Here is a 20,076-nt window from a genome sequence, read left to right on the forward strand (position 1 = left end):
TGAATAGCTAATGATCCCAACGTCACACAGCCATGGGAATTTCATACCGAATTCAACGAATATCATATTCCATATTTAGATAGTTATTTGTAAGTTTATGAACTAAAAACCGATATTTCATGGGCAGAAAATCAGGACTGTTCATAACTGGCATTTTTCATAATTTTCTTGTAAGTCGTCACACAGCAAAAAAAAATACTGTTTGTATTTGAACCCAACTAACTATCCCTATTTGGAAAAATACATTTTTGGTCGAATTTCAAAATTTTTGTTTCATCACAATTTTATCAAAACATTTTGACAAATTAACGAATTAAGCTCAACGATACATCACACTTCATATTTTGACCATTACTTCCGATATTGTGGCCAAAAAAAACTAGCAGTTTTTGGACGCAAAATCGGAATTTAGCAAAAAAAATATGGCTCAGTGATTTTTCTATCGACCTTAGAAATATTTTCCATTTCTTTTCGCGGTTTCGGGCATTAGAATAATGACTTAAATAAAATGGGAATAAAAATAGAGACCAAGTCTTTGATTAGTCATCGTCCTCCTCGTCGTCGTCATCATCTTCTTCGCTGGACTGATCCAACCAAGCAACGAGCTTTGCGAGGCTTTTGCGCAGGTGCGCATGCTCCTCCTCGTCCAACTGCTCGAACCATGCCTGGATGGCACTCTCGGACACAAAGTCCTTGTCGTACAGATAGTGCACGATCTGCGAGATCTTCTCCCTCACCAGATGATTCTCCTCGTACACATCCTGCGGGAAAAAGGGATTGGTAAATGTTTTTTTCTTCTTTTTTTGTCAAAATGATGGGGACATCACCTCCAGCGCCTTGAGACAATCCATCATGGCATCCTCGCTTTTAATGTAGTTGGATACCACAGGTCCCAGTTGTTTAAAGGCTGCGTTTATGGCGACTAGTACATTGTTGTTGGCCGGTTCCACGATGCTCTGCATGCCAAAAACGGCCTTCACCACGTTGAAGTTAACTTCCTTAAGAGACATGTTGTACGCATAGCGCGAGGAATTGATTTCGAGAACAAGGAAGTCAGGATTGGACTTCTCCCGGAAGCCCCGTGTCAAAGAATCGATCACTTCGCCCAGGAATACTACGGTTCGTGAAATGTTAAAACATGATCAGAATAGCTTTCAATTGCACTTGTAGACAGCACTCACTGTTCGTGTCATCGGGCAGTGGCGTCACTGCTCGCGAGGCATCCTCGTCGTCTTCGCTAAAATCGCTGCAGTAGCTGTTGTCGTCCAACGGCGCCAGCAAGTCCCCCATTTTGGGTATACTGAGCGGTTGCTGTGGCAACAAGTCCTCGCCCTCCGAGTCCTCCGGATCACCTGTCATCAAATCGCTGACGATATAGGCATACGGACCGATGCTCTCCAGCTCCACTGCAACCTCATCCTCGCTGCGCCGTCTGTTGGGCGACCTGGTGATGAGGGTCTTTGCCAACGTTGTCTTCGCAGGCAACACGCTTTTAGCACCGAGCACACAGCCCGCGCTCACGTCGCAATCCTCGTTGATGATGGCGCCGTTGCCCACCACGCAGTGTTCCAGTGTGCAGTTGTCCATAACGGTGACGTCGGCCATGAGGAACGCATTGGTCAGTCGACATTTCTTGCCAATCCGGCAATTGGCGCCAATCACGCTGTCACTAATCACTGACCCACTGTCCACGTGACTGCCTGCTTGGATGACCACGTTCTGCAGCAAAGCCACTTTCGAGACATGCGCCTCGGGGCTCTTGTAGATGTTGTCCTTGTGGAAGACGTACTGCTGCTGCAGCTTGTAAAGGCCTATGTCCGGAACGAATGGGTATGCCCACCGGTTGATGATGTCCCGGCTGACCAACTGGTAGGCCGGCCAGTTGTTCACCTTGTGCGCGTACTGGGCTGCCGGCAGCAAGGCCACATATATCCTGCTGTCCAGCAGCTCTTCGTTTATAAGCAGACCCCGCACGAAGTCATCACGAGTCTGAAAGTCAAAGTTGTCGTTGAACAGGGACAACATTGAGAGCGAACCAATGGCAATCTGCGGATCCAAGAGGTTGTGGTACAGCGCCACACATGAGTTGTCCTGGAAGACGTCCAACGGTATGTGGTGCGACCGCTGCCGCTGGTGGTAGTGCAGCCGGTCGTTGCGGCGGTCCACGGCGATCAGCAGCTCGTTGCCAGTGCGCACATTGTTGGCACACTCCTTGAACACCAGCGTAGCGGCGGTGCCCTTGTCGAACTTGGCCTGCCGCTTGTGTTGCTCCAGGACCGGACGTAGATCGGCATTGGTCACCGTGTCGGCGCCAAGGAGTATGAAGTTGCCACGGATCAGCGCCTTGTTGTCCAGATCACGCATGGCATCGCCGAAGCAGCGACAGCCCTCGTCGCCAATGACATGGACGGTCATCTTAAAGGACCACGCTGCGTCTGTGGCAATGCCGGCCCTGCAATGAAACGTGAATTGGGCGAAAATCAGCAGCCGCATCATTGCATCATCCTGGCACCCACTGCAACTGGACCCACCTGATGTGCTCCCGAATGCTCGACCGGTAGAGGCTGGTGTACACGAACACCTCCTCCACGCCGCTGCGATTCAGCGCCATGAGCGCATAGTCTATCATCCGCACGTTGACCAGTGGCAGCAGAGCCTGTAAGGAATCGAATCGAAGCGAATCAATGCTTGTTCGCACTTGTTCCGCCACAGCCCACTCACCGTGGAGCCCTCGTCGGACAGGGGCTTGAAGTTCCACGCATTGTTGTCGGCGATCAGCACCGCTTGCACGATCTCCTTCTCGAATTGGGCCATATTTTCGCGTTGCTTTCCCAAAACTGGACAATTGCTTAGCTGGCCACTGGCATGGCCGACCCCTTGCAGGCTGGTCACACTGCCAGCCGCCTAGTCGGGTCGCCAACCATTTCTGATTGGACCGGACCGACGCGTACGCCGCCAGCTCTGCAGATGCCCGCATTTATGTGCATTGGCAAACTGGTCACACCTCGAAAACGGCTGCAAAAGTCGCCCGGAAAATAAGTGGAAATAAATAATGATCGCAGCGCCGTAATTAGCACGCGTGCCACTCTGTCTGTGCTGTGTTCCCATCGCCCCGCCTCCCCTGCGCCGCAGCGGCCGCTGGAGACTCACAAGATCGCTGTGGATTGCCAATAATTGTCATCACATTACGGATGAATAAGTGCCTCTGTGCGCGAGTCTGCGTATGCGTGTGCTTGTGCGTGTGCGTGTGTGTGCGATACACCCACCTTGAGGGAGACAACAACATTAAAGCAGGCGAGAAAACAAACAAACGACTGCGATAAGCACTGAACACGATTCCACAACTCCGATTCCGCCACGGTCGCGCTCTCCAAGAGCAGGGTCAGCCGGCCAGTTGCAGTGGCTCGCCCTCGCCCTCGCCACCAGAAACCAAGTAGCCAGCTAACTGTCCCAGCCCCAGTCCAGCAGAAATCCGAATAATTGTCATTCCCAGCCGTGCCCACAGCAGACGAACACCACTCGCTGTGCGTTCGCGCCAACTATAAATAGAAAAGAGCTAGACTGCCCATATCCATAATCTGCACACATTTATCAACACAGCAGAAGAAACCGCTCGAGTATTACCCTTAATTCCAAGATTAGCGCAGCGATCTCTGTACAGGCTTTGGCGGCGGAGGGGGATCCGGCTGGGCAGGGAAAGTGGTCTGCATTCGAAACCTTATCAGTAAGCAGGAGCCGGAAAAATGGACACGTTGAGCGAGGCAGTGGCCAATGGAACCGCTACTGCGGCCACCAGGACGACCAAGGACATTGTCAAGGAGCGCTTCAAGGAGGACGAAACCATAGAATACGTAAGCAATCATCAGGTCTCTAAACGGAGCATACGTATGTGTAGCACGGAGTGCCTGCCAATCATGACCACCCTCATGGCAACCCTCAGCGCTTTCGTGGGATAAAGACCTTATCTCCAGACACGTATGATGACGAATTTTATCAAGAAACATACGAATAAATTTATGATTAATTATTTCCTAATAAGTAACAAGATAAGATCAATTGGCCTGAAACTCACTCTTTGCTCCGAACGAAACCGAAAAATGCTGCTATTGAAGAATCCTTTGCTTACAGATATTCGAGGCCTATCAGATCAAAGGTCCTGAGTACTCCAATCGTCTTCTGGCACTGGTCTCATCGCAGTCGGGTGGCACGTTTGCCATCATCGCCTTCTCCTACTTGCGCACTCCGTTGACCTCCGCGAACGAGCTGATCATCAACAAGGTGTTCGCAATAGATCACAATTTCCAGTTGCGGCAGGGTGAGCAGGGTGCATGCACCATCAAACAACTTGATTTGATAATGTCGTTAGCTAAACAAATTGCACAGTGACTGTTTGCCCAGCCGTCACAAAACCAATAAGTTCGCACTCCCTATGGGCACATAACAGAATAGCTATGCATTTACCTAAGATTATATGGGCATTCTAAGTAGAGTCAGCTGAGTTGAAAGCAAACTAATTAGCAAAAGCTCCCTCTAAGATGGCACGCCTTTTTCATACATTTTCTGAATCTTTTTGCAGACAGCAAGAGCTCGATCACCACGCAACAGTTCGACCTGTCCACAGCCGAGGATGGGCCCATCAAGTACTACTACTACGCCACCGAGGGCGATCACTACGAGGAGTTTGTGGCCAAGGTGATTTCCTTCAAGAGCACCATGGCCCAGCATGATTCCGAGACGGTGCTGAACTTCAGGTGGCTGAACGACTACCGGCAAATCGGAGAAGTGAAGCAGGAGCTGAAGAAACGGGAGAGCGAGTACATTGTCTACAAGGACATAATGTGAGATGGAAAATGCCCTGTCAAGCGACAGAGTCCTCACAAACAGGTTTATTCCTTGCAGAATCTACTGCGCCACTTGGAATGTGAACAACAAGACCTGCAGCGACAGCAACAATCCACTGCGAGCCTGGCTGGCATGCAGTGAAAAGCCGCCGGATATCTACGCGATTGGACTGCAGGAGCTGGATACTCCCACAAAGGCTATGTTGAACTCCACCCAGGTGCAGGCCCTCGAGAAGCAGTGGATGTGAGTGTGCCACATAAGTTGTATAGCCTTGCGCTCAAATCGGTTGTTACTTTCGCAGCGATAATATGATGGACAGCGTCCACCCAGACGTGGAGTACGAAATCCTAATGTCGCACCGCCTGGTGGCCACTATGTTGACGGTCATCGTGCGCAAGCAGCTGCGACAGCACATCATCCGTTGCCGGCCCAAGTCGGTGGCCCGCGGCATCTTCAATACGCTAGGCAACAAGGGCGGCGTCGCCATCAGCCTGCAGCTCAACGAGGGTAACATCTGCTTTGTGAACTCCCACCTGGCGGCTCACATGGGCAACGTGGAGGAGCGGAATCAGGACTACAATGCCATCGTGGAGGGCATACGCTTCGAAGACGGACGAACCATCAGTGACCATGAGTAAGTTTTGTTTTGATTGATAAGTATTCTATCACTCTATCTCTTTTCTTTTCCAGTCACATCTTCTGGCTGGGCGACTTGAATTACCGCATCCAGGAGCCGCCCGGCCAACAGCGACCAGGACCACTAAGCGATGCCCAGACCTACGAGCTGCTCCTGCAGTACGACCAGCTGCGACTAGAGATGCGGCGTGGAAAGTGCTTTGAGGGCTACACCGAGGGCGATATCAAGTTCCGGCCGACGTACAAGTATGATCCGGGCACCGACAACTACGACAGCAGCGAGAAGCAGCGGGCGCCGGCCTACTGCGATCGAGTGCTCTGGAAGGGCACGCGCATCGAGCAGCTTGCCTACAACAGCATCATGGAGATTCGCCAGAGCGATCACAAGCCCGTGTACGCCGTGTTTCAGACGAAAGTCAAAACGCGCGACGAGGTCAAGTACAAACGGGTCCAGGAGGAGGTGCTGAAGGCAGTGGACAAACGGGAAAACGACAACCAGCCGCAGATCAATGTCGAGAAGACGGTCATCGATTTCGGAACAGTGCGATTCAACGAACCGAGCACTCGGGACTTCAACGTCTATAACAACTGTCCACTACCTGTGGACTTCAGTTTCAAAGAGAAGGACATACACGCCATCTGCGAGCCATGGCTGCACGTCGATCCGCGCCAAGACTCGCTGCTGATCGACTCCGCCCGCAGCATTCGGCTTAAAATGAAAGCCAATGTGCGGACCATTGCCGGCTTGCTGCGCAAGATCCGCGCCAGCGATAACTTCGATATTCTCATCCTTCACGTGGAGAACGGGCGAGACATCTTCATCACGGTTACCGGCGACTATCAGCCCAGTTGCTTTGGCCTTTCTATGGAGACAATGTGCCGGACCGATCGGCCACTAAGCGAGTACTCCCAAGATCAGATTAAGCAGCTGGTGAGTTCCCTGCATTTTTCCATTTTTGTATTATTAATTTCGCAGTATATATATACTAATTATAAACGACGTTTCGTTTCAGATGAATGACGAATCGCCGGAATACCGGGTGACGATGCCTCGGGAATTCTTTCTCCTGATCGACTACCTGTACAGGCAGGGCTCCAAGCAGGTGGGCGCCTTCCCGTCCTACGACTCGCGTCTCTCCCTCGGTGGTCAGTTTAACGCGGTGCGCGACTGGTTGGACACCTGGTCGGATGATCCGTTCCGTAAGTGGACCTTGTGAGATTATCCCTATACCAGTTCTGAATATTCATGTTCGATCTGCAGCTGCCAACGCGGAGACGGCTGCGCAGGCGCTGCTGCTTTTGCTGGATCTGCCGGAGCAAGCGCTGTTGGAGCCGGTGGTCGAGAATCTGTTGGAGTGCACCAACAAGTCGCAGGCCATGGACTACATTTCGCTGTTGAGTCCTCCGAAGCGCAATGTTTTCATGCACCTGTGTATGTTCCTGCGCGCGGGCATCGAGAGTCAGTTCTACGATCTGCATGAAGTCGGTGGGTAGAGAAGATGCGCCAGCATTGTACAACCTTCCTAACGCCGTTCCGTCCCCACACAGCCTCCACCTTTGGCCGCATTCTGTTGCGCAGCACCGAGCGGGCCGCCTGGATGAACCACAACAGCCGCTGCATTCAGTTCATGCGACTCTTCATCGACACCGACGTCGAGGCGATGGGCAACGGCAATGAGGGCGCTGGAACTGGAACAGGCTCCGGATCCGGCAACCGGGCCGGTCTGCAGGCATAGATGCGAGCGATAGATGTACTCTGTTGATAGTTACGCATAGAGTTAGGCTATTTATTTTACTTGTTGGTACTTTGTTGGCACTTAGCATTTATGTTTTCTCTGTTTTAACTGTTAATTGTTTGTGCCCGCCCTCCGTTCATTCCAACTCGGTTGTCCCCGCCTACATCACAAATCCACGGAGACACGGAACCAGCAACGCAAAGATAAATGAATTGTGTAAATAAGTTATTTGAAATGTGCTGCACACGCGTTAAATCGTTGTTTCGTTCAGCAAGATTGCTTGTTAGTTTAGATTTATGAAGTGACCCCCTTACATCCCCGTTTCAGTTGCGACTGAAGAATAAATAACACCGTTACATACAGTATCAATATTCTAAAGTTTTCTTGCGTTCTGCGAACTCCACATATTTGGCCACGCATTCGAAAGCTTCCCAAATTTAAAAAGCGCGCTACGGATTCGCGAGCAAGGATGGTATCGATTAAATTCCCAAAGTCATCGACAGTGTGACCAGAGCACCGGTGCTGTATTCAGTTTCACACAGACGACAAACATAATGCAAAGGCAACGGATTACTCCAGCATATAACTAGCTTAAATTATCGTAGAAACTGCTGCCGACGCGCCCAGATGAGCTCCATGGACTGCGCCACGTTCCCGATGCATCCCAAAATGGACGAACAGCTGGCCCGGGCGTTCGCAGCCAACGAGGAGGAGGAGGAGAAGCATATTCAGAAGGTGCAGAACGCCTTCCTTTACTATGGGTAATTGTTATTGTTTTTGTGCTGCATTCTGGAGCACATGCTCCAAACGGACGCCTGCCGACCAATCGCGGATGGGTGGAGCGAGGCGGTGCGGTGCGGGGGCAGCGACATGTGCAGACAAGCTGCCGACAAACTCCCGTTTCGTATGCCGCCAGTGCTGGCGGTGCGGGAGTATTCACGCCAAATCTGGCTAGCGTTTTCAAATGGCCCAGCGCTCCATAGAAGTCGCCTCTTCTAACGTATCCCATGAAGCCAAATAACCACGGAAGCCAAATAGCCATTTGTTATACGAGTGCGTAAATTTATGTGGAACATATCTAATTACCGAAGAGATCAGATTATATGACTTATACGTCTTGTATGTAAACAATTTAGGGTATCATCACTGGTGATAAGCGTGCTTGCTGATAATGGATATCAATTAATTTCTCCCATGCAGGCCATATGCGTGCCAGCGGCTAAAACGCTCCATGGATTACCTGAACAGCCTGTCTGGCGAAGATCAAATCATGCTAGCCAAGTACCGAGGGCATCTGGAGTGCGTGCGCACGTGCATCGATCGCAACCAGGCGGTTATCCGGGAAATACTGCGGGAGCGCGTCCTCTATCCGGCGGAGGAGGCGACTGGGGATCCTTCGGCGAACCGGTGGGAGTTTGAAGAGCCGCCGCCAAATGTGAGGCACGGTGACATGGACCAGGTAATCGACTAAATCTGCGCTTCATTGCGGAACCTAAGTAACACTCCTTCATCCTCCCTCAAATCCCAATTTCCTATAATTTAGCTCTACTTGATATTCTATTTTTCCCACCGCTTTGTATATGGTCATTTCCATTTTTTCCTTTAAAATTTCAAATATTACACTTCGGGTAAAACAAGGAAAATTTAATATTTACTTATAATCTAGTCAATCCTGTGTTTAGGAATTATTTGTACATGTAAATAGAGTTTGCACCATATCTTCAGTTTCCCTTTTTTTTATTGATTGAAAATCCAACTTCTTTCGCTTATGTTTCTTTTCCATATCTGTACACGACACCCACACCTTGTATCTCGCACCCGCTCTAATTCAACTCGCAGATTGATATTCCATTCGATGAAGCTGACGTTGAACCTCTAAAAATTTTAAAGGCCCAGTCGACGTTGAAGTTGATTGCGCGCGACTGGAGCACTGAAGGAGCCTTGGAGCGGGAGCAGTCCTATAAACCAATCATCGACAGCATCGTCGAGTACTATAAGCCCAGCGATTTGTGAGTAACTTCTGAGCGCACTTCATTTCACTAACTGATTTGATATTCATTTGCTTTCGTTTGAACAGCGAGCTGAAGGAGATAAAGATCCTGGTGCCGGGAGCGGGACTGGGCCGACTTACCTATGAGCTTGCCTGCTTGGGATACTCGTGCGAGGGCAACGAGTTTTCCTACTTCATGCTGATCGCCTCCAATTTTGTCCTGAACCTGTGAGTCCAGTTCAGTCAGTTGTGTACATTGCTTTCTAATGCTGGTTATTGAACGTGTTCTGTTGTCTCTTTCGGCAGCTGCGACTATGAGAACAAGTACGTGCTATACCCGTGGGTGCACCAGTATGTGAATAACTTAAGGCGCGAGGATCAGGTGGCCGCCGTTCGGTTCCCAGACGTCTGCCCGCTTAAAAACCCACCCAAGGGCCATTTTGAAATAGCAGCAGGGGACTTTCTGGAGGTCTACAAGACGCCGAACGCCTACAACTGCGTCGCCACGTGCTTCTTCATTGATTGTGCCAATAACGTTATTGATTTTATACGCACAATTTACAAGTGAGGCACAAATGAATATATATATTTATATATACCAGCTCTTTTGACTTTTACATTATCCTTGCAGAATCCTCGTGCCTGGTGGCATTTGGGTGAATCTCGGACCGCTGCTGTACCATTACAGCGATGTCAGCGGGCAAAACAGCATCGAGCCGACGTTCGAGGACCTATGCATCATCATGGAAAGTGTGGGATTCGTGATCGAGACATCGCGCACCGGCATCCGAACCAAGTACGCCCAGAATCCGTCTTCAATGAAGCAGAGCGAGTACGAGAGCCTCTTCTGGGTTTGCCGCAAGCCGGATCTGTTTGAGGAGCAGCGTGGCAAACGCAAGGCCTCCAGAGAGCCACACGATCTCATTGTTCGCGAGGACAGCGAAGAGGAGGAGGAGCAACAGCCAGAACGGAATGAAACGGAACAAAAACAGCAACTGAAACCGCTCGCCATGGCCAACGGTGAGCCTGAGATAAAGGCCCAGCCAACGTGATCCAACACCAAAAGCAACATCACACCGAAAACACCACAATCAAATCTAAGTGCAAACCCACCTACAGATGGCATCACCAACATCTTAACTACCACGTCACAGGCAAGACAGGGAACTCGAATCGACACTACAATGCGTCGATGTTATTGATTAACCTATATACCTCTATTTAGTCCCGTATACACTGTTATATATGCTGTTTTAATTTTTGAAAAATTGCTAGTTTTAGGAAAATTTCTCGCTCATCATGCTCATTATCCCAACTAGGCCAACCAAATATACCAAAAGGAAAACTTAAAAAATATAGATAAATAATTTTTATTTCGGTTGATAAAAGCTCCCATGCTGTATTCTAATCGTTAAGCCTAAGCTCAAAAATGTAAATACTATTGTTTGTGAATGCTAAACAATTGTTTTTTAAGTCTTTTATTAATTATGGATATGTCTATAAAACAATATGTATATCAGTCACTTTCTTAATTTCTGATTCATATGTTAACTTTAAACACTTCCTTTGAAAATATACTTATTATTAGTCGGTATTTGGCTAAACATATTGGCCATAACACTGTACACGTCTTTAATAAAATGATAAGTAAGCATTAACACTGAAACTTTGATCACTAGAATGACTCAGGAAAGCAATCCGTGCCCCGCGAGTCCCAGTACAAGTCGCTGCACCCACTTACATAGTTCTATACTAACCGCATACCCACATTCTGTGGATCAGCTTTCGGTACTGGAAGAGAAGGTGCGCCAATTGTCCGATCGCCACTGACAGCGTGTGTCCAGGTGGCGCAATTTGATCTCTGCGTAGATATTTTCGAAATGAGGAACCCCCTTACGAGCACTTTCGGCAAGAATCTCAAACCAGATGGCCTCGCTGAGTTCGGTGCTGGTGTGGCACATAGAGATACGCGTGGATCCGAGGATACGTTCTCGGAACTGACGCACCAGTTCGCCGAGGCAAGAATGGAAAGCGGTGGCTTTGTTGCTGACCACCTCCGGCAGCAGGAAGGTGTTTAAGCACCGTGCATCGCCTTTTCCCCGGTAAATGGGCAGACCCGTGTGCCCGTATAAGTACGCCAGCTTCTTGTCCAGTCGTTCCCGCTGCTGTGGCTCGAAGTCTATTCGCTGGGCACGTGTGCGCACGAATACTATCTGCGGCAAGTGATCCCGCACATAGCCTTTGCAGGGGAACGTCGGTCTTAGGCGAAGAGCAGCGTTTATCAGACGCAATTGCTCCACGGCAAAGCCGTCAATGACTAAAATCAATACATGGCATACGCTCAATAGTTGCGCCATGGTGGCCAGGGAGTGCAGATCCTGGTGACCCGGTTCCTTGCTCACAGGCATCAGCGGTGGCGTGTCCAGCAGTATGTGACGTTCCCGGGTAATGAAAAACTGCAGGGTCTCTGTGCGAGGACGCAAAATGCTCTTCTGCCCATTGTTTGGCTTGACCTTGTGACGCGTGGCAAAGATGCATTCATCCGCCTCTGGAGAGAATAGGTGTTGGTAGTAGTCGTAGTCCAGAGACCGCTCTGCGGCCAGGAGATTGAGCAGCGTGCTCTTTCCGGAACTCTGACCACCCAGGACGCCGATGACGGTGAAATCCGTATTGGTTTTGTGGAAGAGCTTTCGGGCATTTGCATTAAAAATGCCGTTGGCCACGATGAGGGGGGTGGGACGGTTCATGCGTGGCGGCTGCAGCTCCTGGAGAGCATTCGGTGGTCCGGCCGAGGTGCCAGCCGTTCCGGCACCACCGCTGCAGTTACCCTTGTCCCGTCCAGTTGGTGCCGAGCTTGCCAATGCGGCGCAAACGGAGGTGGACGGCGCGGCAGACAAATGCCCGCTTCCCTGGGCAAGAACACCTCCGACCAAAGACATTTGGCACCTGTCTGCCGGCCGCACCTCACTCGTGCGATTGATAATGATCGTTTTAAGGGCCGCCGGTGTATCTGGGTAATAATTGGGACTCGGCTCCGTCTCCCTGTCCCTCTCCAGCTTCCGATCCTTGTCCCGCTCCCTGTCCCAGGTCTCTTGGTCCCGGTCGCGATCCTTCTTCAGCAGAATTTTTGGCTGCATCATGCGGGAGGAGTCCTCGCGCCGTGCAATTGTCACGGGTGCCAGGAGCCCGGAACACGAATCATCCCGCTTCTTGTTACGGAAACGGCGACGGGGCTCAGCCATTCGGAAGCCGGTTATTTGAGGTATATATTTAACTTAGTTTAAATCCGCTTGAACACGTTCGTGGGAGTCAACGTCAAATCATTTTGTTTCGCAACACTGGTCAGTGCATAACAATCCCAGATGTCGTGGAAATATAGCTAAAAAACGAAAATAGCGGCAATTAAGAAGGAAAATATTGAATTTCAGAAGCAACAATCGACTGGCCCAACAAATAAGAGTACACAATATGAACCACTTTTTTTTTTAAGTTTGCTCTTAAAGCAATCTGCGCTGGACTTGCCAAATAATTTCTTAATATGAGTGATAAATCTGATGAGTGAAAAGCTGCCACATAGCTAGATCTAGCTGGAAACCAGCTGGGTGCTCAGCTCGTACGCAGCCATTAGTGTTGGTAAGCGGGTTCATTGTGGATAGAACGTCTGTCCGGCACCTACTTTGTTTATTTATTATTATTAATTAAGGAGCATGCCCATCGTGGTGATTACGGGTCTGCCGGCCAGCGGAAAGAGCACACGTGCCCGCCAGCTGCGCGATCATTTCGTGGAGCGCGGCAGGAAGGTGCATCTAATCAGCGAAAATGAAGCAGTGCCCAAGGCGGGGTTTGGCAAGAATTCCCATGCAGGTGATTCGCAAAAGGAGAAGGTGGTGCGCAGCGATCTGAAGTCGGAAGCCTCGCGGCACGTCAACCAGGAGGATCTGGTCATCCTGGACGCCGGAAACTACATCAAGGGTGAGCTCTCACCAAGGTTTAGCCAAGGCAAGAGGTCATAAGCCACAAGCGAAATTCCTTCCAGGCTACCGCTACGAATTGTACTGCATGTCCAAGGTGTCGAGGACCACCCAGTGCACTCTATTTTGCTGCATACCCCAGGAGCAGGCGTGGACATTCAATAGTCAACGAACGGCGGCGGATCAGCTGCCCGGCGACAGTGAAACGGAGCAGCCGGTGGACAACTCGGATATTCCCTACACCCGAGAGTCTTTCGATGCTCTGTGCCAGCGTTACGAGGAGCCGCAGAGCAACAACCGTTGGGACAGTCCGCTGATGGTAGTCTTGCCCGAGGACACGCTCGACATGGAGGCCATATACAAGTCCTTGTACGAGTCCCAACCACTGCCACCCAACCAGAGTACTTATAATGTAAGCATACAGCTTAGCGAGAGCTCCATTTGAAATATCACAAGTAACTGCATTGTCTAATTCACAGGCACCGCTAGGATCGACCAACTACCTTTTCGAACTGGACAAAATCGTGCAGACCATCATCAAGGAAATCCTCGGCGCCGTCAAGATCAAGGCCTTCGGCCAGATGCGCATACCGGGGAGCAGAAATCCCGTGAAGGTCGCCACTTCGATGAACGCCCTCCAGCTGAACCGCCTGCGCCAGAAGTTCATCACGAGCACGTGTCACGCCAGCCAGACGTCTCCCACTCCGCTGGAGCAGGTGCCGCACCTGTTCGTGCAGTTTATCAATGCCAACACGATCGGCTGCTAGTCCTTACTTCGGGCATCAAGATAATGTTTTTGGATTGATGCCGTGAATAATGTGAAAAACTAATAAAATATGTAGCTTATATATATATGAGGATCGTTTTCATTTATTTATCAGGGGTTCTTTACTGGGTTCATGTGGCGCACTTCATTGCCGTGGATATACAGCTTTCGTTAATATGCCAGAAACGCTTTAAACAAAAAAACCAATACATTTTTGGTTGTTAAAAAATATATATTGTGAGATGAAATCAATTTAAAAGTATAGTTCTTTCAATCGTAATATTTGTCTATTCAAATTTACAAAATATTGCCCTTGCCTATAAAATCTACTTTACTTACAGCAAAAAAAAGTTCAGTGAACGAACTTTTCTCTTGCGCAGAGGGAACGAAGAGAATCCTCTCTTGCGCGCTCTCTTCGGCCGCTCTCTTTTACCGCAGCGCTGCAGCACGAGATTGGGGCAAGTGGAGTGGTGGTGCCAGTCGGTGGTGGATTGTTCAGTGTATCCCACGAGCTAGTCGCGCGCGGAAAGCAAACGCTTCGAAAATCAAACGATATTTCCGTTGTGGGTTCCCAAGAAATAATAACAAAAATCGAAAAAATAAACTATTTTTTTACGTTTTTTTTGTTGCCTCACCAGGATTTTGTTGACCACCGTAGATTGGATATGTGAAACAAATTTTAAGGGCATCCATCGCCCCCACTTTCTCTATCTCGCCCTAGCAGCAAGGTGCACTGTGTGCGTGTGTGTGTGCGACAATTTGACAAGTGCAACAAGAATAAATGCAAAGAAAATATTTTTTTAATTGTTGACAACAAGAATTTGCAAGCATCCTCAAAGATCCAACACAAAAATTGGCTTGTTTTTGTTTTGTGTGTGTGTGTGTACGTGTGCGTGTGTGAGTGTGCGGCGCAAAAATGGAAAATGCATAACGACACCTTGGCACTGACGTTATTTTTTTAATTCTATTTTTTATGTGTGTGTTCCGTTGCAGTTGACGTTTCCCCCACCCACCACAATAATGCAAGTCTAACTAAAGAGTCCTGGAAAAAATCAACAGCTGCTCGATCTTGAAATCCTGCTGCAACTAAAAAGCCCCAAAACAAAACGAATGCAAATACACTAAAGTGAACAACAACAACTACATTGCCAGTGAAATGTTATATTAAACCAACTGCTGTGAGTGTGTAACAAAAAAAAAAGAGGAAAAAACCAAAAGAAGAGTGATTCAAAGTAACCGCAAGCAATCAACTTGTAACGGTAGTCGGATACTCGCTTGCCGGCGGAGCATGGATATCGCCCCGGTTCCACCACCACCATTATCGATATCCGTATCGCTCTCGGCTCCAGGATCAACGGTACTCGCAAGCGCTGGCCACTAGAGAAGCGTCAGCCGAATGCTTCAAAGATGCCACCGCTGCAACGGGACCAATTGAAGTGAGTACCACGCAGGACCCTCCGTATAGCATGTAAGCGGTGCCCCCCGTATCCTTGGCCATCTCAGGCATCTTGCGCTTCCCCGGCTCACGAATTGTTGAATGCCCAAATGTTTCGAAAAGTTTCTTAAATCGATATGTAGATCGATTGGGATTATCGATAGGACTAGAGATCTTTGTATGTAGATCATGCTGACCGAAAGTTTTCGATGCTTTGCCCACAAATACCCATACCTTGTGCCGGAGCAGTAGAAATGTCCCCGAATGGCGCTACTTTAATCACTGACCAATAATCCGGGTGATGGCATTATAATTGGCCTTCGGCTGCGGGGCTCTACAGCCCCACAGACCCCAGCTGGGCTTAAGTTCAGCAGTTTAGGGGGCGCTTGGGCTTAGTCACCGCGCCTTTAAGTTCACCCAGGGGTGGGAGGTGGAGCGCAGCAGCAGCAGCGGCAGCAGTAGCACATGTTGGCCGGTTCGTTGGCCTGGCCGAGATAACTCGAAATAAAAAAGTTCGAGCTCGAGTTCGCCGCTCTCTGTTTATGAATGAAACGCAACGAGGAAGCGCGCGCAAAACTCGAAAGCCAAAGAGAGAGGCAAAGAGAACTGCGAGAAATGGCCAGAGAAATGGGAAATGCGGAACAAAAACAAAAAACCGTCTCTTGCTCTCACTCTTCCTCTCTCTCTCTCTCTCTCTTGCGCTGCCGATGGCAAGTTCATCGACCTTTGCTATTGAAATTTTTGGGAACGCACACACACATACATACATACACACAGATACGGAAGACGCACACGCACACGAACACAAACACGTATACGAGTGCTGCTTATTTACACATTGATAAACAATCGTTGATGCTGATGTCGATGACTACGATTTTAATGCCGCTAAAATACCAATTATGTATGTTTAAGACGCAGATGCCCTTTCTGGCCAAGTTTCAAAATTGTATGTATGTCAATCGAAGTTTGATTTGCGATTAGTCAATCACGCGAAAAACGCGACCGCAAATGAAGGTTTGTTTGCGGATGTTCCTCATAGCTTCTTTCTAGGTTTTCTTGTATAATTTTGTTAAATATTTTTGGAAGTATTTGAACTATCAACATTTAGTTAAAATTTTGTTGTGCAATTTGGTGATAAAGGGAACTTTCTCCTAAATAGTTTACTCCTGCTCCTGGACTCCTGTTCATGGGAAGGGCATCGAAAGTGCGGCGACATTCGCGCCACACATTTATTGGCTGGTTTCTTCTTCCTGATTGCCGACGTGTGTGTGTGTTTGTGTTTGTGAGTAGCGGGTGGGTTGGCAAACGCACGATAACAACGCCTAGAACTTGGGGACTACCCGCAGGGCTGGGGAAGCGAGGGGTGGCACCCAGAAAGGGGGGCTGGGGCCATTGGGCATTGTTTTGTTTCTGCTCCCTGATTCTTCGCATTACGACTGCCGCTTGTTACCAAGTCCCAAATGGCTCTACATGGCTATATGTACATGTGTGCCTGGGCGCAGGGGGGTAGACGGCAGTTAATTAAGGGGATTTTAGATCCCAACACGAGTCCTGGCAGCTCGGACCTTCTCGGGAATAGTTATGGCAACAAACCATTCAAACTTCAAATAATTCCTGTGGATTCGGGGCACCTGGGCTTTCTGGGGTTTCTGGGGCTTCGGCACCCAAAACTTGAATCCCCCCTGCACGCCACTGGTCTTCTTGCGCGAGTGCTGTATCTGTGTGTGCGTGCGAGGTCAATGACCAAAAATGTAGTGACAAGGGCGTCAGAGAGATTCCAAAATTTGTGTATATTTCGCCATTACAGCAAAGAAACAAGGAAGAGCACGCAAGAAAGGGGCAACGCTTTATTCTGGTTTTGTGTCTGTTTTTTCGTCGCTCTGTTGATGTTCTTCTTTTTCGGGTATTTCTGCCGAAGCAGTAGAACTTACCCTGTCCAGAGACACAAGCGTTGAAACCTTCAAAATCGGTTTCAATGTCATGTAACCCCCGTTTTACATCGCTTAACCGTGCGCGAAAGAGATGGACGGCACGGGGTGGCGATTTGGGAGGCAAAGGTTTTGGGAAATACAAACGCAAACACACGTACGTTGGGTGGCCAATTATGGGAATATATAGGGAAATGCCCATGCAGGCAGGAATCCGGAAACCCAATGGCTTTCAATCCTCCATCCCGAATTCTGACAGCTGTCAACTGCCGAAAATTATCTTGCGGTCCAAAGTAGGCTTCAGTTTTGGTGTTTGTCTTTAGCTGCTTCAAACATTCAGGGTCTGTCGCAATGGAAGATTGAAGTATAAATCGCATCTTGTAATTCAAAAGACACACTGTTTTAAACATTTCGATGTGTAAAAACTTTTGTTGCATATACACAAGTGAATACGTGCGTGGCTATCGCATTTGTTTCATTTCATTTTGTTTCAATGCCTTTGGTTCCATTTCGTTTCGCCTTGCGTTTTAATCAATGCCAATGAACTTGAAGTTTATTTAGCGCGCACTCAATATCTCCCCTGGGATAAGGTGCATTGGCATTGCCCGCATGAGAACTCTGCCAACCTGAGAAGTCCGAGTCCCTACGTAAGCGTAAACAAGCCTATCAGTTCCGTTCCCATCCGTTCCGCTGGCTCGGCCGTTCCATTCCACGTTCCCCGTTCGTGTCCCGCGGCCCAATGCCACTCGGTTCTCAGTTGCTTGATCCCCATCGAATCTCGGGCTAAGTTGAAAGGAATGAAGAGGAATTTGCCTTATCTCTCGTTTGCCGCTGACATTTTCCTTTTGCCATTTGATAGCTGAGACAATATTATGCACAGTGGTAGGGGCAGCGGAATAGTGGTGAGTGGCGAGTCGGAGGGAGGGGGAGGGGGAGTCGGTGCTAGCCATGCACATACATATACATATATGCACATATGTACGTAACTTATAAATCACCCAGGGGTCAGTGCCTCGATAAAGTTCTTATTGTCTCCGTATCGCACTCTTTTCTGCTTTCTCCCTCTTTGTCACGCGCCTTTCTATCCTTAGTCATGATTACTAATTATGTGCCATTGGATTGATTGTGTTCGTGTTCAGCCGCCTCGCTCATTGGGAAAATTCAAAGTATTAAGAATTAAGAGCTGCATAAATGCAAGATGCAAAATGCAAGTTCTGCCTGGTTCAAGAATACCAAGTACACCAAGTACACAAGGTATTTCATGATGTGCCATATTAAAACCGCAATTATTCGAAAGTTACGAAACGCCTTGAGCGTGTGTTCTTTGGAATTTATAATCGACTTCCGCGTGGATTGCACTTTCCCAATCCGCGATGAATCATCCTGTTTGGGGTCACAATTGAACACCTTTTGTTCCAAGCTGGGTTGGCACTTTTCATCGCTCCGTCTTTTTAGCGACTCTTGCAGTTTTGGACGCTTTCTTCAGCGATGGAACGATCACGTTGCGACCTTTGGACTCACGACCTGGCGATCTGTCAGTCGAGTCCTGACTAATAAACTACGCCGGGGAATGCGTACTATCTGGCTATCTGGAGATGCGATCCAATCCAATTCAACCCCAACACAAGCGATCTGATGGATCCGATCTTTCGCCGCTGCCTCTTTCCCTTTGGGCCGGTTCGCCGGTTCGCCATTTCACCATTTCACTTCCACATACTTCATCGCTCAAATTTCTCCACTCGGTTGTTGACTTGTTCGAGTACGGAATACGAAGAGCCATTACTCAGTTTGCCCTTTCCTAGCGAAGAAGCTTATTGGCTGTGGTTACAGTGAGCAGTATTTTGAATTTCTTTCGAGGGGCTTAAATACTTCTGGTTCTCTTCGGACTTGCAAATTTTGAGCTTGGGTTTCAAACTATGGATTCGAAGATCGAGCAAAAAATGCCTTAGGTGTGCATTATCTTCCCTCAGGAGCGTACATACTCATCTGAATTTGAAACAACTTATTTATACGAACCGATAAGCCAAGTTTGTCGCTTATCCGGGACTTTGAGGTATATCCCACAATCTGAGGTAAGGTGCGTTCTAATTATATGTTTACCTTCGTTAATAGAGTATTTGCCATTTCTTTGCGACTGTTATCGGAAGTTCGGGTTTCTCTTTTAATTTGTTGACTTTGTGCACATTCGTACTTACGTATTCGTATGTTTTTTTGTAACTGGCGAATAGTAATAACAATTCGCCCACACAGGCACGGGCACGGATACATATGTATGTATGTGTGTGTGAATAGCGAAAATAGGTACAATGTTCGTTCAATGACCTTTACTTTTACACTACTCCCATTACCATTCCGCCCTCTCGCGCTTTGGGAGTGTGTGTGTTTGTGTGTGTGCGTTTTCGCCCATGCTTTCCCCCTCGAGTGCTGTCTCTTTCTCTCGCCGGTATTCGAGCTGATATGGTTAAATTAGTCAGTTTTTGCGGAATTGCGTAATCCGTTCAATAATGACGTCAATTTCAATGGACCCAGCTCAAATGCAAATTGCACTGCATACAAAAGAGAACAAGGCGGCCGTCTTGCCTCTCGCTCTGGCACGTTCGTAATGAGGTAGAAATGATATATACGACAAGGATTTAAAAAAAGACTCAAAAATGTTAAGCGTCAAGTTTAAGTTGAAGTTGCTGCACACAGATACCCTCGCGCACACAGATACTCGCACTCACACGCGCGCGCACACACACACACACACGCGCACACGGAAAGCGCGCA

General features: G+C 48.6%; 5 protein-coding genes across 6 annotated transcripts; 3 read left to right on the top strand and 2 right to left on the bottom strand.

The window, feature by feature from the left end:
• Positions 1-245: 245 nt before the first annotated feature.
• On the bottom strand, positions 246-2,850 carry LOC6555658 (translation initiation factor eIF-2B subunit epsilon). Its single transcript, XM_026981789.1, has 5 exons — positions 2,722-2,850; positions 2,532-2,656; positions 1,182-2,452; positions 828-1,114; positions 246-761 (listed from the first exon to the last, which is right to left on the bottom strand). Exons 1-5 carry the CDS (start codon positions 2,812-2,814, stop codon positions 540-542), a joined length of 1,998 nt encoding a protein of 665 aa, XP_026837590.1. The 5' UTR covers positions 2,815-2,850; the 3' UTR covers positions 246-539.
• Positions 2,851-2,905: 55 nt separating this feature from the next.
• Positions 2,906-7,583, top strand: LOC26525993 (type II inositol 1,4,5-trisphosphate 5-phosphatase). Its single transcript, XM_015153342.2, has 9 exons — positions 2,906-3,851; positions 4,129-4,315; positions 4,577-4,838; positions 4,900-5,085; positions 5,144-5,476; positions 5,533-6,409; positions 6,492-6,678; positions 6,740-6,964; positions 7,027-7,583. Exons 1-9 carry the CDS (start codon positions 3,744-3,746, stop codon positions 7,212-7,214), a joined length of 2,553 nt encoding a protein of 850 aa, XP_015008828.1. The 5' UTR covers positions 2,906-3,743; the 3' UTR covers positions 7,215-7,583.
• A 112-nt stretch (positions 7,584-7,695) lies between these two features.
• On the top strand, positions 7,696-10,560 carry LOC6555659 (carnosine N-methyltransferase). Of its 2 annotated transcripts, none has more exons than XM_001982536.3 (6): positions 7,696-7,975; positions 8,415-8,673; positions 9,054-9,223; positions 9,292-9,432; positions 9,511-9,768; positions 9,836-10,560. In XM_001982536.3, exons 1-6 carry the CDS (start codon positions 7,842-7,844, stop codon positions 10,254-10,256), a joined length of 1,383 nt encoding a protein of 460 aa, XP_001982572.1. In that variant the 5' UTR covers positions 7,696-7,841; the 3' UTR covers positions 10,257-10,560. The 2 variants fall into 2 exon arrangements, with proteins under 2 accessions (XP_001982572.1, XP_015008809.1); XM_015153323.2 differs by having other exon boundaries at positions 7,742-7,975; positions 9,105-9,223; positions 9,836-10,548.
• Positions 10,561-10,727: 167 nt separating this feature from the next.
• LOC6555660 (protein SMG9) lies at positions 10,728-12,545 on the bottom strand. The gene has a single exon (XM_001982537.3). It carries the CDS (start codon positions 12,444-12,446, stop codon positions 10,983-10,985), a length of 1,464 nt encoding a protein of 487 aa, XP_001982573.1. The 5' UTR covers positions 12,447-12,545; the 3' UTR covers positions 10,728-10,982.
• Positions 12,546-12,814: 269 nt separating this feature from the next.
• LOC6555661 (protein KTI12 homolog) lies at positions 12,815-14,027 on the top strand. Its single transcript, XM_001982538.3, has 3 exons — positions 12,815-13,176; positions 13,241-13,587; positions 13,655-14,027. Exons 1-3 carry the CDS (start codon positions 12,912-12,914, stop codon positions 13,940-13,942), a joined length of 900 nt encoding a protein of 299 aa, XP_001982574.1. The 5' UTR covers positions 12,815-12,911; the 3' UTR covers positions 13,943-14,027.
• The last annotated feature ends 6,049 nt before the right edge of the window (positions 14,028-20,076 follow it).

This window comes from Drosophila erecta, unplaced genomic scaffold (genome assembly GCF_003286155.1).
Source record: "Drosophila erecta strain 14021-0224.00,06,07 unplaced genomic scaffold, DereRS2 tig00000126-arrow-pilon, whole genome shotgun sequence".
Classification (NCBI taxonomy): domain Eukaryota; kingdom Metazoa; phylum Arthropoda; class Insecta; order Diptera; family Drosophilidae; genus Drosophila; species Drosophila erecta.

Excerpts from the sequence above, each read along its gene's own strand:
- LOC6555658 (XM_026981789.1), bottom strand. The coding sequence starts at position 2,814 with ATGGCCCAATTCGAGAAGGAGATCGTGCAAGCGGTGCTGATCGCCGAC. Across the intron at positions 2,453-2,531 it reads AGCATTCGGGAGCACATCAG|GGCCGGCATTGCCACAGACG; the intron begins GTGGGTCCAGTT and ends GTTTCATTGCAG. Across the intron at positions 1,115-1,181 it reads ACTGCCCGATGACACGAACA|TATTCCTGGGCGAAGTGATC; the intron begins GTGAGTGCTGTC and ends CACGAACCGTAG.
- LOC26525993 (XM_015153342.2), top strand. The coding sequence starts at position 3,744 with ATGGACACGTTGAGCGAGGCAGTGGCCAATGGAACCGCTACTGCGGCC. Across the intron at positions 4,316-4,576 it reads CAATTTCCAGTTGCGGCAGG|ACAGCAAGAGCTCGATCACC; the intron begins GTGAGCAGGGTG and ends ATCTTTTTGCAG. Across the intron at positions 6,965-7,026 it reads CTACGATCTGCATGAAGTCG|CCTCCACCTTTGGCCGCATT; the intron begins GTGGGTAGAGAA and ends GTCCCCACACAG.
- LOC6555659 (XM_001982536.3), top strand. The coding sequence starts at position 7,842 with ATGAGCTCCATGGACTGCGCCACGTTCCCGATGCATCCCAAAATGGAC. Across the intron at positions 7,976-8,414 it reads AACGCCTTCCTTTACTATGG|GCCATATGCGTGCCAGCGGC; the intron begins GTAATTGTTATT and ends TCTCCCATGCAG. Across the intron at positions 9,224-9,291 it reads TACTATAAGCCCAGCGATTT|CGAGCTGAAGGAGATAAAGA; the intron begins GTGAGTAACTTC and ends TCGTTTGAACAG.
- LOC6555660 (XM_001982537.3), bottom strand. The coding sequence starts at position 12,446 with ATGGCTGAGCCCCGTCGCCGTTTCCGTAACAAGAAGCGGGATGATTCG.
- LOC6555661 (XM_001982538.3), top strand. The coding sequence starts at position 12,912 with ATGCCCATCGTGGTGATTACGGGTCTGCCGGCCAGCGGAAAGAGCACA. Across the intron at positions 13,177-13,240 it reads CGCCGGAAACTACATCAAGG|GCTACCGCTACGAATTGTAC; the intron begins GTGAGCTCTCAC and ends AATTCCTTCCAG. Across the intron at positions 13,588-13,654 it reads CCAACCAGAGTACTTATAAT|GCACCGCTAGGATCGACCAA; the intron begins GTAAGCATACAG and ends TCTAATTCACAG.